The 17,305-nt window shown below is 52.7% G+C and overlaps 1 protein-coding gene across 1 annotated transcript in view; it reads right to left on the reverse strand.

Annotated features, from left to right (window-relative positions):
• Positions 1 to 7,343: 7,343 nt before the first annotated feature.
• Positions 7,344 to 17,305, reverse strand: part of LOC140717880 (leucine-rich repeat and fibronectin type-III domain-containing protein 4-like) — a 31,240-nt gene continuing 21,278 nt past the window's right edge. Inside the window, exons 2-3 of the mRNA XM_073031607.1 lie at positions 13,376 to 14,813; positions 7,344 to 9,305 (exon numbers count right to left, since the gene is read on the reverse strand). Coding sequence (XP_072887708.1) covers positions 8,507 to 9,305; positions 13,376 to 14,775 — 2,199 coding nt within the window. The 5' untranslated portion in view covers positions 14,776 to 14,813 and the 3' untranslated portion in view covers positions 7,344 to 8,506. The remainder of the gene's footprint in view (positions 9,306 to 13,375; positions 14,814 to 17,305) is intronic.

Consider the following 17,305-nt stretch of genomic DNA (forward strand, 5'->3'; position numbering starts at 1 on the left):
TGATCATCCACCACGAGGAACGGTTTTCCTTCACCTCCTGATCTCATCCTCCTCCTCTCGACCTCCCCCGTCCCACGGAGGACAGTCCCTCCTTCTCCAGGAGGTAAGAGCCCTCACACTCCCCCCCGGAAACCATTCCTGTAGATCCCTCTGATCCTTACGAAGGGTCTGTGACTCGAATCGGGTGCAATTCTTAGGGATCAGGTACCGCTGGCACACGGAAAACAACCACATTTTATGACACAGGTGAGTGATGATAAACCTGGGTCTCCATTTTGGACGAAGAGAGATTTGATAGAGGTATGCAAAATTATGAGGGGTATAGATAGGGTAAGTGCAGGCAGGCTTTTGCCACTGAGGTTAGGTGGGACCAGAGGTGAAGGGTGAGAGGTGAAATGTTTAAGGGGAACTTCCTCACTCAGAGGGTGCCGAGAGTGTGGAATGAGCTGCCGGCACAAGTGGCACGTGGAGGTTCGATTTCAACAAGGTGGCTGGAGGCCAGGTGGTTGGCTGTACTTGAGGTTACAGGAAGAAGGGGGTTGAGAGGGAAGATTGATCAACCAGGATGAAATGGTGAAGCAGGTCCGATGGATCGAGTGGCCGAATTCTGCTCTTCCCTCATGTGGCTTTATGGGGCAGGGGAGCGGAGTTCTTTGGGTTTGGAAATACTGGGCAACTGTGGGGAAGGTTTCCTGTGTCAGGTCTGCATTCATTCTGAGAGAACTAGACTGTAAGAGCAATCATATACTGCTGAGGCTTTGTAAGGCGTTGGTCAGACCACACAGAGTACTGTGAGCAGCTTCGAGCCCTTTAACCAAGGAACCATGTGCGGGCGTCGGACAGGGTCCAGAGGAGGTTTGTGAGAACGATCCAGGGAACAAAAGGGTTAATGTATCAGTATAGCGTTTGATGTCTCTGGGCCTGTACTCACTGGAGTCTCAAAGAATGTTTGGGGGTTGAATCTCGCTGTAACCTATCGAATACTGACATTGGAACAAAAGGGTTAATGTATCAGTATAGCGTTTGATGTCTCTGGGCCTGTACTCACTGGAGTCTCAAAGAATGTTTGGGGGTTGAATCTCGCTGTAACCTATCGAATACTGACATTGGAACAAAAGGGTTAATGTATCAGTATAGCGTTTGATGTCCCTGGGCCTGTACTCACTGGAGTCTCAAAGAATGAGGGGGTTGAATCTCGCTGTAACCTATCGAATACTGACAGGCGTAGACAGAGTAGGCGTGGAGAGCATGTTCCTGATAGTGGGGAAGATCAAGGGCGCAGGCTCAAAATAGAGGGTCGTCCATTCAGAACAAGATGAGGAGGGGGGTTATGAATCTGTTGAATTCTGTGTCACAGACAGATGTGGAGGTTGATAGTTTCCTCGTTAGAAAGGTTACGGGGAGAAGGCAGGAGAATGGGGTCGAGAGGGTTAATAAATCAGGTACAGGGTTAATAAATGTGGTACAGACTCGATGGGCCAAACGGCCTAATTCTGCTCCAATGTCTTACGGACTGTAAACTTTCCTCTTGGCTTTAAGCTTGAGTGATCACCGAAAGACTCCAGTGACCCACTAACCCCGTGTCTGCAGGCAAATCCGCCCTGTCTGTCGCGATTCTTCTCTGCGTGTGGCTCCCACACAATGTGCAGAGACTTTAAATCGCCCCTGGGAAAAGATTACATCCTAAACTGTCCACTACGGCAGTGATGAGACCGCCAGCCACTCACATTGATTCGAACCAGAGATCGGCCATTCGGCCCATCGAGTCATTCCATCACGGCTGATTTATTACCCCTCTCAACCCCGTTCTCCAGCCTTCTCCCCGAATCAGAATCAGGTTTAATTTGTGAACTTCGCGACTGCAGTGCATTGCAATACATGATAATATAGAGAAAAGGAAACTGTGAATTATCGTAAGTATACGTATTAAATACTTGAATTAAATACATCGTGCAAAAACAGAAATAAAAACAGTGGTGAGGTGGTGTTCATGGGTTCAATGTCCATTCAGGAATCTGATGGCAGAGGGGAAGAAGCTGTTCCTGAATCGCTGAGTGTGTGCCTTCAGGCTCCTGTACCTCCTCCCTGATGGCAGAGGGGAAGAAGCTGTTCCTGAATCGTTGAGTGTGTGTCTTCAGGCTCCTGTACCTCCTCCCTGATGGCAGAGGGGAAGAAGCTGTTCCTGAATCGTTGAGTGTGTGTCTTCAGGCTCCTGTACCTCCTCCCTGATGGCAGAGGGGAAGAAGCTGTTCCTGAATCGTTGAATGTGTGTCTTCAGGCTCCTGTACCTCCTCCCTGATGGCAGAGGGGAAGAAGCTGTTCCTGAATCGTTGAGTGTGTGCCTTCAGGCTCCTGTACCTCCTCCCTGATGGCAGAGGGTGAGAAGCTGTTCCTGAATCGTTGAGTGTGTGTCTTCAGGCTCCTGTACCTCCTCCCTGATGGCAGAGGGGAAGAAGCTGTTCCTGAATCGTTGAGTGTGTGTCTTCAGGCTCCTGTACCTCCTCCCTGATGGCAGAGGGGAAGAAGCTGTTCCTGAATCGCTGAGTGTGTGTCTTCAGGCTCCTGTACCTCCTCCCTGATGGCAGAGGGGAAGAAGCTGTTCCTGAATCGTTGAGTGTGTGTCTTCAGGCTCCTGTACCTCCTCCCTGATGGCAGAGGGGAAGAAGCTGTTCCTGAATCGTTGAGTGTGTGTCTTCAGGCTCCTGTACCTCCTCCCTGATGGCAGAGGGGAAGAAGCTGTTTCTGAATCGCTGAGTGTGTGCCTTCAGGCTCCTGTACCTCCTCCCTGATGGCAGAGGGGAAGAAGCTGTCCCTGAATCGCTGAGTGTGTGTCTTCAGGCTCCTGTACCTCCTCCCTGATGGCAGAGGGGAAGAAGCTGTTCCTGAATCGTTGAGTGTGTGTCTTCAGGCTCCTGTACCTCCTCCCTGATGGTAGCAGTGAGTGATGGGGGTCCTTAATGAAGGACGTCACCTTTTTGGGGCATCGCTCCTTGAAGATGTCGTGCATACTACGGAGGCCAGTGCCCATGATGGAGCTGAGTAATTTTACAACTGTGCAGCTTCTGTCGACCCTGTGCAGTAGCACCCCGCCACCCACCCCCCAAACCAGACCTGATGCAGCCTGTCCAAAAGCTCTCCACGGTACATCTGCAGAAACTTTGGAGTGTTTGAGGTGACAAACCCAATCTCCTCAGACTCACAGTCATGGGGGGGGGGGGTGGGAAGGAGAGGGAGAGAGGGATATTTATATGTATGAGAGCACACATCCCTGAGGTGCACCAGTGCTGACTGTCACAGGGGCAGTGTGAAGTACAGAACAGTACTGTGCAAAAGCATAGCCCGGGTTTTACACAGGACCGTAGTAATTTTATGTATCGCACTGTACTGTTGCCTCACAAGAAAACTAATTTCCTGACGTGTGTGAGTGATGATAAACCTGATTCTGATCTGGGTCTCTATTGTGGACTGAGAGTGGGAAGGGGGCAGGGAGAGGGGAATGATGGTGTGTCTGTACCTGTGACGTGTGTGAGTGATGATAAACCTGATTCTGATCTGGGTCTCTATTGTGGACTGAGAGTGGGAAGGGGGCAGGGAGAGGGGAATCATGGTGTGTCTGTACCTGTGACGTGTGTGAGTGATGATAAACCTGATTCTGATCTGGGTCTCTATTGTGGACTGAGAGTGGGAAGGGGGCAGGGAGAGGGGGATGATGGTGTGTCTGTACCTGTGACGTGTGTGAGTGATGGTAAACCTGATTCTGTTCTGGGTCTCTATTGTGGACTGAGAGTGGGAAGGGGGCAGGGAGAGGGGAATCATGGTTGGGTAAAGGGGGAAGGGAGAGGGGAGGGAGCGGGAAGCACCAGAGAGACATTCTGTAATGATCAATAAACCGATTGTTTGGAAACAAATGACCTTGCCTGGTGTCTCAGGGCTGGGTGTGTCTGTACCCACCCCTGACACTCCTTCTCTGACCCCTGTCCCACACCCCTCCCGCGGCGATCCACCCTCACCATTCCCAACATCCTTTGCTCCCGCCAGATTTACAAACTCACTCTCCGCTCCACGTTGACAAATCCTGTGCAAAAGTCTCAGGCACCCTAACTAGCGATAAATCGATGCCTAAGACTTTTGCACAGGACTGTACGTACTCTCAGGCTTTTGTACCTCCTCTGCCGGTTGTCCCCTGGCCCTCAGTGAGTAGCTGTGGGGGAGAATCTGGGGGGAGCCAGTGTGAGTGTCGCATAGTTCATGGTCAGTGCAGACTCGATGGGCCGAAGGGCCTGGTTTCCTTGCCGCCATCTCTTGGTGATTCTGTGAGTGAGGCGGGAAGGAACAGGAAGACGTGGGACAAGGCCCAGGGAGCACCACTGTCGGACAGATGGAAACCCTCGTCACGGGTTTACCTGGCTGGGTGACTATAGCCGGCTGCGTGTGTCCCACCCCTCCCGGCCATGTCCAGCTCGATTTCACTGCCGAGACTGTAGAGAAGCTGAGCTCCGCACAGTCCACTGCCCGTCAGTGCTGTTGATCCCGTCTGATCAGATGTCTCAGCAGCCTCTATTCCGGTTTCTGACAAGAATGTGGAAGAGCACAGGAACAGGCCCCTCGGCAAGCTAGACTAATTAAACTAGAACACAGAACGTAGAAACTTACAGGCCCTTCGGCCCACAGTGTTGTGCCGACCATGTATCCCACTCTAGAGATTGCCGAGAATTTCCCTGGCACGTAGCCCTCTACTTTTCTCAGCTCCATGTTCCTATCTAAGAGGCTCTTAAAAGATGCAATTGTACCCACCTCCACCACCGTCACCGGCAGTGCATTCCACGCACCCACCTCTCTCTGTGTGAAAAACTTACCCCTGACATCCCCTCTGTACCTTAAAACTGTGCCCCCTCTGTTGGCCGTTTCAGCCCTGGGGAAAAGCCTCTGACTATCCACACGATCAATGCCTCTCATCATCTTGTACACCTCTATCAGGTCACCTCTCATCCTCCGTCACTCCGAGAAAAGGCCGAGTTCACTCAACCTATTCTCATAAGGCATGCTTCCCAATCCAGGCAACATCCTTGTAAATCTCCTCTGCACCCTTTCTATGGTTTCCACATCCTTCCTGTAGTGAGGCGACCAGAACTGAGCACAGTTATTAATCGTAATGAAGCTGTAATTAATTGAACAACTAAACTAATCCCTTTTACTTACACAACGTCCGTATCCCTCCCCTTTCTCCACATTCATGCGCCTATTTAAAAGCCTCCTGTCTGTCATATTTGTCTCCACCACCAATGTTTCCTTCAGTTTTATTTTTCTGCCATTGTCATCTTCTGGGCCGGGTCTTTACAAGACGGGTGACCCCAGCCGTTATCAATACTCGTCAGAGATTGTCTGCCTGGCGTCAGCGGTCACGTAACCAGGACTTGTGATCTGCACCGGCTGCTCGTACGACCGTCCACCACCTGCTCCCACGGCTTCACCTCACCCTGATCGGGGGCTAAGCAGGTGCTACGTCTTGCCCTTGGGCGACCTGCATTTTAACATTAAAATTATATAAAAGAAAATTCCAGCTGCGTGGTAACAAATGCTTTGTGCTTCAGTCACTGAGCGGCCGTGCACCTTCACAGAAACTAACGGAGATGGAAGTAGACTCTCACATGGTGGATTGGATAGTGGACTACTTGACAGATAGACCTCAGTATGTGCGGTTGGGAGACTGTAGGTCTGACACGGTGGTCAGCAGCACAGGAGCTCCGCAGGGAACCGTACTCTCTCCGGTCCTGTTCACCCTGTACACATCAGACTTCCAATATAACTCGGAGTCCTGCCATGTGCAGTAGTTCGCTGATGACACGGCCATAGTGGGGTGTGTCAGGAATGGACAGGAGGAGGAGTATAGGAAACTGATACAGGACTTTGTGATATGGTGCAACTCAAACTACCTGCGTCTCAATATCACCAAGACCAAGGAGATGGTGGTGGACTTTAGGAGATCTAGGCCTCATATGGAGCCAGTGATCATTAATGGAGAATGTGTGGAGCAGGTTAAGACCTACAAGTATCTGGGAGTACAGTTAGACAAGAAGCTAGACTGGACTGCCAACACATATGCCTTGTGCAGGAAGGCACAGAGTCGACTGTACTTCCTTAGAAGGTTGGCGTCATTCAATGTCTGTAGTGAGATGCTGAAGATGTTCTATAGGTCAGTTGTGGAGAGCGCCCTCTTCTTTGTGGTGGCGTGTTGGGGAGGAAGCATTAAGAAGAGGGACGCCTCACGTCTTAATAAGCTGGTAAGGAAGGCGAGCTCTGTCGTGGGCAAAGTACTGGAGAGTTTAACATCGGTAGCTGAGCGAAGGGCGCTGAGTAGGCTACGGTCAATTATGGATAACTCTGAACATCCTCTACATAGCACCATCCAGAGACAGAGAAGCAGTTTCAGCGACAGGTTACTATCGATGCAATGCTCCTCAGACAGGATGAAGAGGTCAATACTCCCCAATGCCATTAGGCTTTACAATTCTACCGCCAGGACTTAAGAACTTTTTAAAAGCTATTATTAATGCTTTTTGAGATAGTGATTTAGATGCATATCATATTTTTTACTGAGTTAAGTATTGTATGTAATTAGTTTTGCTACAACAAGTGTATGGGACATTGGAAAAAAGTTGAATTACCCCATGGGGATGAATAAAGTATCTATCTATCTATCTATTAGAGGGAACGGTGACCACTTCCTTCTGTGGAAAAAACTTGCCCTGCGTATCTTCTCTAAAATTGCACCTCTCTCACCTTATAAAGAGTCCCAGATATATATTCCCAGTGTGTCTGAGTTTTGCACAGCACTGTAGTGGCTTGATGTATTGCAAATAGTCTTTGCCACCTGAGGTGTATATATTTATGGCTAAGACTTCTGCACACTACTGTGTTAAACATTTTGACCCCGGGAAATATGAGGAGTAGCAGTGTGAAATGTGGGGAGGATGTTAGGCGAACGCAGGGTGACTTGGACAGGTTGGGTGAGTGGGCAGATGCAGTTTAATGTGGATAGGTGTGAGGTTATCCACTTTGGTGGCAAGAACAGGAAGGCAGATTACTATCTGAATGGTGTCGAGTTAGGAAAAGGGGAAGTACAGTGAGATCTTGGTGTCCTTGTTCATCAGTCACTGAAAGTAAGCATGCAGGTACAGCAGGCAGTGAAGAAAGCTAATGGCATGTTGGCCTTCATAACAAGAGGAATTGAATATAGGAGTAAAGAGGTCCTTCTGCAGCTGTACAGGGCCCTGGTGAGACCCCACCTGGAGTATTGTGTGCAGTTTTGGTCTCCAAATTTGAGGAAGGACATTCTTGCTATTGAGGGAGTGCAGGTAGGTTTATGAGGTTAATTCCCAGGATGGCGGGACTGTCATATGTTGAAAGATTGGAGCGACTGGGCTTGTATACACTGGAATTTAGAAGGATGAGAGGGGATCTGATTGAAACATATAAGATTTTTAAGGGATTGGACACGCTAGAGGCAGGAAACATGTTCCCGATGTTGGGGGAGTCCAGAACCAGAGGCCACAGTTTAAGAAGAAGGGGTAGGCCATTTAGAACGCAGTTGAGGAAAAACTTTTTTAACCCAGAGAATTGTGGATCTGTGGAATGCTCTGCCTTAGAAGGCAGTGGAGGCCAATTCTCTGGATGTTTTTGAGAAAGAGTTAGATAGAGCTCTTATAGATAGTGGAGTCAAGGGATATGGGCAGAAGGCAGGAATGGGGTACAGATTGTGGATGATCAGCCATGATCACGGTGAATGGTAGTGCTGGCTCGAAGGGCCGAATAGCCTACTCCTGTACCTATTGTCCATTGAAAACAAACCTCTTGTTCCGCAGTGGAATTAAGCAGACTTTGGACTGATGTTTGTATCATACATTTATATTATATTCACGTCGGTGTTGATGTTATCTCCGATCACCTGAACACAGGCAAGTTTGGCAAATGGGCAAAAACCAAACCGGTTCAATAACATGTGAAAGCAACACCTCAGAATTAACATTCAAATAACAGACAGCAGTAACATCCATTTCAGGAGCACCTCAGTTCCGGAGTGTATCGAGAAATTATACATTGCAGAGGTGAGCTGAGCACTCGGTCGGTTCCCTGACACAGTCCAGCCCCGGATCCGTTCTCGGGACATGGTGTCGTCCACGCTGGGAGCTGCCCTCAGCCCGTTTTCTGGTCCCCACACGGTTTCCGTCACACCTCCTCAGCAGACGTCCATCCACTCTCGCCAATCCCCATCGTCACCCAGCGGGGTAACTAACCCACACGCGGCTCGAGAATAAATGTCCAGGGCTCGCTGCAGCCTGGTGCCTGGGTCACACTGCTCTGCCGCCTCGCAGTGCCTCCAGGAGTGTCCGTTATGCCAGCTCAGCAGAGGGCACCTTCCACCTCCCCTCTGGGGGCACTTGACAGGGCAAAGCTCCTCCCTTCCCCCAAGAGCAAGCGGGGTTCTCCTCCTCAGGCGCGCCCTGGCCTAGACGATACTCTCTTCCAGATCGTCAGCACTGTAGAAGCCAGCTTTCCGGGCTGCCAGCTCAGTCTCGGCGTGCCGCGCCAGCATCCCGTGGACGGACTGGCTCCGCTTAGTCCAGAGGACACCGAGGCGCTTGGCGTAGCTGTAGCAGGCGGCGGCCGCCATGTCGCCCATATCCAGCGAGCAGCTGCGCTTGGTCTTGTGCCCGGGGTGAGGGCACGCCGAGGGGGGCGGCCTCCCTGCCTCGGAGCCGGGCCGGGGCCTGGCCTCCGCCTCAGGCCTGGGCTTGGATCGGGCCTTCCTGCCCGGCGCCCTCGCCCGCTGGTGGGGCGCTAAGCGGCCGAGAGCGGCAGAGGACGAGGAGGAGCAGGAGGGCGGAGGAGGGGCCTTGCCCGTGGGCTTCCCTTTGGAATGGAGGACCAGCATCCGCCCAGGGGGGAGCACCACCCCGTTGGCCACGGACTGGCCTCCGCTGGTCTGCGAGTACACGTCACTGACCTTGGGCGACTGGGCGCTGCCGCAGACCTTGTACTTGACCATCATGACCACGGTGAAGACCAGCAGGGTGACGACAACGATGCCGCCCACGATCACGGTCAGCGTGCCGCCCAGGAAGTGAGCGTGGAGCAGGTGGCAGTGCGGGTACTCCTCCTTGGTGCCGAACTGGGTGCAGCCCACCACCTTGGTAGCCGCCAGCTGCGTCACCGGGTCCCCGTAGATAGCCAGGACACACAGGTCGTAGTCCGCGCCCGAGATCAGGTTCTTCAGGACGAAGGCTTTGCTCGTGGACGGGATGATCCTGAGGGGGGAGTGACACAAGAGAGCAGCACTGGTAACACAACAGACATCTCAGACACAGATATTTGTGACTGACTCTCACCATGGGAAGGATATCTGTAGACCCCCCCCCCCCCACACACACTTAGTGTCACCTCTCACCTGTACTCCTCCTCCTCCCTCACCTCCTCGTCCTGGCTACTCACCCCTTCCCCTCCGTCCCTGATGGAGGGTCTCGGCCCGCAACCTCGCCTGCTTATTCATTTGCATATACGCTGCCTGACCTGCTGAGTCCCTCCAGCGTTTTGTGTGTTCTGCTCTGGATTTCCAGCATCTGGGACAACTCTTGTGTAAAGGATTCACGGAAGTCTCACAGTCCCAATCCGTCCTTGCTGACCGAGGTCCCCAGCTACGCTAATCACACCCATCAGTCCACGTTGCTCTAAACATTTCAATCCACAAACCATTCCGAATTTTTTTTTACACATTGTAACTGTCTCTGCCGCTATCACTTTCTCCAGCGCACACAAAGTACACTGCAGATGCTGTGGTCAAATCAAGACGTATGAAAAAGTGGATGAACTGCTGAGTTCATCCAGCTTTTTTGTACGTCTTGACTTTCTCCAGCTGCTTGTTCCATTCGCTCACCACCATCTGTGCAAAAACATTGCCCACAAATTGCCTCTTACCCCTCTAGTTTTATACTCCCCCACCCTGGGTGGCAGGGTGAAGATACGTCTCTACCACTCCTTCCCTCCGCTGGCCTCCAGGTCACCCTTGGGCAAGGGGTAACACCTGCCCTCAAACCCCGATCAGGGTGAGGTGAAGCCGTGGGAGCAGGTGGTGGATGGTCGTATGAGCAGCCGGTGCAGATCACAAGTCCTGGTTACGTGACCACTGACACCAGGCAGACAATCTCTGATGAGTATTGATAATGGCTGGGGTCACCCGTCTTGTAAAGACACGCCCCAGAAGAAGGCAATGGCAAACCAGTTCTGTTGAAAAATTTGCCAAGAACAATCATGGTCATGAAAAGACCATGGTCGCCCACGTCATAACAACATGGCGCCTAATGATGATGTCATACAACATGGCACACAGTGAACAAACAAACCCTATCTATGCCTTTGGTAACTTTATAAACCTCTGCCAGGTCTCCCCTCAGACTCCCTCACTCCAGAGAAAAGAACCCAAGCATGTCCAACCTCTCCTAGTAGCTAATACCCTCTGGTCCAGGGAGCACCCTGTTGAACCTCCAGAGTCGCCCCAGCTTTTCCACAACAGACGCATCTCCAGAAGCGGCTGAACGGAAGAGCTGAAGCTCGCACCGTGAAGGACCCATAGAGAGGTGGCCCGCTTTTGATCTCGGGATACCGGTCGTTAAACGTACAGCACAGAACCAGGCCACTCAGCTCGTCTTCTCCTGACTCCTCATGAGCCTGTTTCCACCCCACGGCACCTCACTCCACCTACAGTCAAACACACACTGGTGGACGTGTCAGAATCGATCAGTAGGCAGTGCAGAGGCATTTAGAACAGGCAGGGAAGGGAGGGATAGAGATCAGGTGTAGGCAGAGAGTCGGGGACACAGCTGAACACAACTCAAAAATCAGCCTCCCCACTGTGTATACTTCCCACTGCCTCGGTAAAGTAGAATTAAAGAGCCCACCCACCCCAGACGTTCTCCCTTCCCCCATCAGGGAGGAGGTACAAAAGCCTGAGAGCATGTAGAGTCCTGGGCAAAGGTCTTAGGCATCGATTTATCGCTAGTTAGGGTGCCTGAGACTTCTGCACAGGATTTGTCAACGTGGAGCGGAGAGCGAGTTTGTAAATCTGGCGGGAACAGAGGATGTTGGGAATGGTGAGGGTGGGGGCGCCGTGGGAGGGGTGGGGGACAGGGGGCAGAGAAGGAGTGTCAGGGGTGGGTACAGACACACCCAGCCCTGAGACACCAGGCAAGGTCATTTGATTCCAAATAGTTGGTTTATTGATCATTACAGAATGTCTCTCTGGTGCTTCCCGCTCCCTCCCCTCTCCCTTCCCCTTTTCCCAACCATGATTCCCCTCTCCCTGCCCCCTTCCTACTCTCAGTCCACAATAGAGACCCAGATCAGAATCATCACTCGCATGTTTCACGAAATTTGCTTCCTTTGTGACAGCAGTACAGTGCGATACATAAAATTAGTACAGGACTGTGAAAAGTCTCAGGCACCCTAGCATTATATGTCTAAGGCTTTTGCACAGGACTGTATGTCATGAAATTAGTGTTTTGCAACAGCAGTACATTGCAATAAATAAAATATACTATAAATTACACTAAGAAATATGAAGTATATGTAAACACACAAATAACTAGTGCAAAAACAGTGAGGCTGTGTTGCTGGGTTTAGCATGGATGAGTCGGGCTGAAGGGTCTCTTTGCATACTGTACCTGCCCTATGGTTCTCAACTTCTACGTAACAAATCTCAGTGACCCCCCCCCCCCCTCCCAGCAGTGATAGTAGTGCCATCCATCGCACCACTCCTGCGTTTTCGTGAAAGAAACCACGGGGCCCGGCGGACTGCTGCATCTTCCACATCACGTTCCATCTGAGGAATGGAAGTAGATTTTCCGCGTCCCAGTGCTCGTTTGAAGACAGCGCTGATTGAACCATTCGAGAAGCTCTCAGGGGTGAAGGGACGGGGGCAGAGGAGACATTCAAACGGGTGCCGGTAATGACTCGGATTCGGTTGGCTGCCCAACGGCAGCATGCTTTTCCAAACACACGGAGCTTCACGCTTCCATTACCATGAGGCAAGAAAAAAGAGATTTAAAATTAAAATTAACGTAAGGGCCGGTATTCTTACGGTGGAGTGTCAAAAAGAAGCAATGGAATTATGTCGTGTGTCGGAACAAATCTCCAGTTGACTTTACGACTTATAAAGGATCTGTAATGAGCAGGTTACTCCTCGGCTCGTGTAATTACGAACAGGCTGCTGCTGTGTAAGTGGCTCTCTTACTAGATTAGTAACCTGGCATCGTGCTCGAAAAATGCACAGAATGGGAGCTCTAATCCCACCGTGGGCAGATAATAGAGTATATACTGTATATTGTGCACTGTACTGCTGCCGCAAAAAAAAAACAAATTTCCTGACGTGTGTGAGTGATGATAAACCTGATTCTGATCTGGGTCTCTATTGTGGACTGAGAGTGGGAAGGGGGCAGGGAGAGGGGAATCATGGTTGGGAAAAGGGGAAGGGAGAGGGGAGGGAGCGGGAAGCACCAGAGAGACATTCTGTAATGATCAATAAACCGATTGTTTGGAATCAAATGATCTTGCCTGGTGTCTCAGGGCTGGGTGTGTCTGTACCCACCCCTGACACTCCTTCTCTGCCCCCTGTCCCACACCTCATGCCACTGGTATGGATATGGGGTTGGATAATCCCCTCAGCGTCAAAAAAGACCAGTTTTCATGTTTCCTGGTTATTTTGCTATTTTTTGATAAATCTGGAATGGGAATGTCCTCTGCAATCTTGTCTGGCTGTCGCAGGTATTACAGGGGGACAAGTTTACATCGGGCCATCTCATACAAAAATATCGACAATACACAACTCTCATAATTATCAGATCTCCTGCGCTCCAGGGAATGATGTCCACATCTAATCTTTCCCTATAACTCACGTACCAACATCCTTGTAAATTTTCTCTGCACTCTTTGATAGGTAGGTGACCAGAGCTACAATAGGAATCACCAACGTCCTATTCAACTTCAACATAACATCCCAACTCCTGTACACAATGTCCGAGTGCCAAAGACTCTCTTGGACACTCTATCTGCCTGTGGTGCCACTTTGAAGATCTGTCTGTTCTACCACACTCCTCCTACAATTCATTCTCCAAGTTTTACTGCCGGTTTCTCCCCCCAACGTGCCACACACCACATTTGTCTCCATTGTGGTGAGTTCGCCCCCCCCTCACTTTCTACCTTGTCTAGACCTTGAGTTTTATCTTCTCTGCCTGCTCCTCTCTACCCTGCCTTGGTAATGTATGGTCTTCCCCCGCCCCTCTCTACCCTTGGGGGAACTACCGGCACCCCTCGCCGAGATCCTTACCTGTAGACCAGGGTCTCGTCCACGGACGAGTTGTACTGGAGTTGGTACATCCAGACCAGCTGCAGGGCGCTGGCCCTGGCCCAGCGGACCAGCGCGCTGGTGGCCGTCACGTCCAGCACGGAGACGGTGCGCTCGCGCTCCCGCCGGCCGTGGCTGCCGTTGAGCGCCGGCCGGCTGCTGGTGCTGGTGCTGATGTCGGAGGAGCCGGGGTCCCGGTGGAGCACCCGGACGGTGCCGTTGCCGTTGCCACCGCCGCGGTGCGGGAGCGGGATGATCTTCAGGTCGGCGCGGGCCGTGGACTCGCCGGCGGCGTTGGTGGCGAAGCAGGTGTAGGGCCCGTCGTCGCCCACGGTGCTGACCAGGATGTCGAGGGTGCCGTTGCCGTAGGAGGTGAGGCGGGACGAGTTGGCGACGATCCTGTCCCGCGGCGAGACCCAGTGGACGGCGGGCTCGGGGTCGCCGATGGCCCGGCACCTGAGCGTGGCGCGCTGCCCCTCCAGGATCCAGACGCGGTGCGTGTGGCGGGTGATGAGCGGCGGCTCGCAGACGAACTCCTCCTCGGGGATGGACCAGAAGTAGCGGCCGGCCAGCGGGGCGGGCGTGGCACACGTCTCCATGTGGTCGGGCCGGCCGAGCCGCCGCAGCCAGAGCAGCTCGCAGTTGCAGTGGAAGGGGTTGCCGCCGAAGCTGAGGGTGACGGGCGGAGGCGCGGTGGGGCCGGCCTGCGAGCGCGCGAACAGCGAGTCGGGCGGCAGCGTCCGCAGCCGGTTGGAGGTGATGTCCAGGCGGGCCAGCTTGGCCAGCTCGGCGAAGGCGCCGGCCGCCACGTGCTCGATCAGGTTGTGGTCCAGGTTGAGCGTGTGCAGGTTGACCATGCTCTGAATGGACTCCCAGGGCACCGTCGGCAGGTTGTTGAAGGAGAGGTCCAGGTCCTCCAGCGTGGCCAGGAAGTCGTCGAAGGCCGAGGCCACGACGCTGACCAGCTGGTTGTTGTTGACGATCAGGTGCTGCAGGTTGACCAGGCCGCTGAGGTTGTCGTCGCGGATGGCGGTGAGGCGGTTGCCGTCCAGGTGCAGCGAGCGCAGGCTCTCCAGGTCCCCGAAGGCGAAGGGCTGGATGAAGCTGATGGTGTTGCGCGACAGCGTGAGGTCCACCAGGCCGCTCATGTTGACGAAGTCCTGCTGCTCCACCACCCGGATGAAGTTGTCGGCCAGCCGCAGCTCCACCGTGCGCCGGTCGATGTTCAGCGGCACGAAGAGCAGCCCCTTGTTGGCGCACAGGGTGCTGAGGGACTCGGACAGGTTCTGGCAGGTGCAGTGGAAAGGGCAGCCCCAGCCCCGGGACGCCAGGCTCAGCAGCAGGCCCAGGCCCAGGCCCAGGCCCAGGCCCAGCTCCCCCATGGTGGCAGGTCCAGCCGGAAAACCGCGCCGCGCACGACCTGTGTGGGGCAGAGAGAGAGAGGCAGGTTCAGTCCTTCGGTCCCCATCCCCAGCCCGGCCCAGCCCACAAGCACGGTGAGCCTAGCCTGCCCACTGCCCACCCTTACCGACCGCTGAGCAATTCCCCTCCGATAAGGTCCCCGATCCTCACACCAGATTTGCCTGGCTTCATTCCAGATTCATTTAGTTCCATTCATTCAACTGGTGGGGTTGCCCCGAGAGTTAAACTCAGGCCTCCGGATTGGGATTGGGTCCTCATTCTCACATCTACAGTACTCTGCGAAAGACTCAGGCACTTACATTATGTAAAAACTAGGGCACCTGAGACTTCTGCACCGTACTGTATTTGACAACGTGGAGCGGAGAGCGAGTTTGTAAATCTGGTGGGAGCAAAGGATGTTGGGAATGGTGAGTGTGGAGCGCCGTGGGAGGGGTGTGGGACAGGGGGCAGAGAAGGAGTGTCAGGGGTGGGTACAGACACACCCAGCCCTGAGACACCAGGCAAGGTCATTTGATTCCAAACAATTGGTTTATTGATCATTACAGAATGTCTCTCTGGTGCTTCCCGCTCCCTCCCCTCTCCCTTCCCCTTTTCCCAACCATGATTCCCCTCTCCCTGCCCCCTTCCCACTCTCAGTCCACAATAGAGACCCAGATCAGAATCAGATTTATCATCACTCACACACGTCAGGAAATTTTGTTTTTTTTTGCGACAGCAGTACAGTGCGATAGGAAGGAAGGGGAGGGTGAATAGAGTGGATGTGGAGAGGATGTTTCCTACAGTGGGGGAGTCTAGGACCAGAGGACACAGATAGAGTGGATGTGGAGAGGATGTTTCCTACAGTGGGGGAGTCTAGGACCAGAGGACACAGATAGAGTGGATGTGGAGAGGATGTTTCCTATAGTGGGGAGTCTAGGACCAGAGGACAGATAGAGTGGATGTGGAGAGGATGTTTCTTCTTATACTGGGGGAGTCTAGGACCACAGAGGACACAGATAGAGTGGATGTGGAGAGGATGTTTCCTACAGTGGGGGAGTCTAGGACCAGAGGGCACAGATGGAGTCGATGTGGAGAGGATGTTTCCTATAGTGGGGGAGTCTAGGACCAGAGGACACAGACAGAGTGGATGTGGGGAGGATGTTTCCTATAGTGGGGGAGTCTAGGACCAGAGGACACAGATAGAGTGGATGTGGAGAGGATGTTTCTTATAGTGGGAGTCTAGGACCAGAGGACACAGATAGAGTGGATGTGGAGAGGATGTTTCCTATAGTGTGGGAGTCTAGGGCCAGAGGACACAGATAGAGTGGATGTGGAGAGGATGTTTCCTATAGTGTGGGAGTCTAGGGCCAGAGGCACAGCCTCAGAATAGAGGAATGTCTATTTGGAGTGGAGAGGAGGAGGAATTTCTTTAGCCAGCGGGTGGTGAATCTGTGGAATTTGTTGCCACAAGCGGCTGTGGGGGCCGAGGCATTTGAGTGTATTCAAGGCAGAGGTTGATAGATTCTTGATTAGTCAGGTGAGAAAGGCTATGGGGAGGAGGCAGGAGACTGGGGTTGAGAGGGAAATGGATCAGCCATGATGAAATTGCAGAGCAGACTCAATGGGCCGAATGGCCTAAGGTCTGAATAACCTGCCGAGTGCTGTGCAAGTTCTCTGTTCTGTTCGAGCCTGCCTCCAGACAGACCGTGCCATGTGCGAAGTATATCGAAGTGCTTAAATGTGTTCCGGTGACACAGAAAGTTCAGTGCAGGCAGGCTGTGTGTGAGGACCGTGCCAAGGGTGACTGAGAGATGTCCGGGTGAAGGGTCTCAGCCCGACACCTCGAATAGTTCTTCCCCTCTGTGGATGCTGACCTCCTCCAGCACCAGCAGCAGAACCTGTTACGTTCACAAGCACTGTATCAGCGTGCTTTTTCATAGCTCTCTGACGATGCTCTGTCTCGTCTGCCCCGACACCACAGATTCACTCTGGCATAGAATTTCAAAACCAAACTAATTGTCAGTAATTACGACCACAAACCGCTCGGCTGTCCTCTAAATGACACCCGGCCCTTTCGGAGAGAGATCCCATACTCATGTCACATCTGTACAAGTGGTTGGTCAGACCACATGTAAAGAACTTGTGTAGTTCTGGTTCCCCGGATAGATAAAAGATGTCATTAAAAGCTGCTAAGGATGCACAGTGCTGTACTTGTCAACGTGGAGCGGAGAGTGAGTTTGTAAATCTGGTGTGAGCCAAGGATGTTGGGAATGGTGAGGGTGGAGCGCCGTGGGAGGGGTGTGGGACAGGAGGCAGAGAAGGAGTGTCGGGTGGGTGCAGACACACAGTTGGTTTATTGATTACAGAATGTCTCTCTGGTGCTTCCCGCTCCCTCCCCTCTCCCTTCCCCTTTTCCCAACCATGATTCCCCTCTCCCTGCCCCCTTCCCACTCTCAGTCCACAATAGAGACCCAGATTAGAATCAGGTTTATCATCACTCACAAGTGTCAT

This window comes from Hemitrygon akajei, chromosome 28 (genome assembly GCF_048418815.1).
Source record: "Hemitrygon akajei chromosome 28, sHemAka1.3, whole genome shotgun sequence".
NCBI lineage: Eukaryota > Metazoa > Chordata > Chondrichthyes > Myliobatiformes > Dasyatidae > Hemitrygon > Hemitrygon akajei.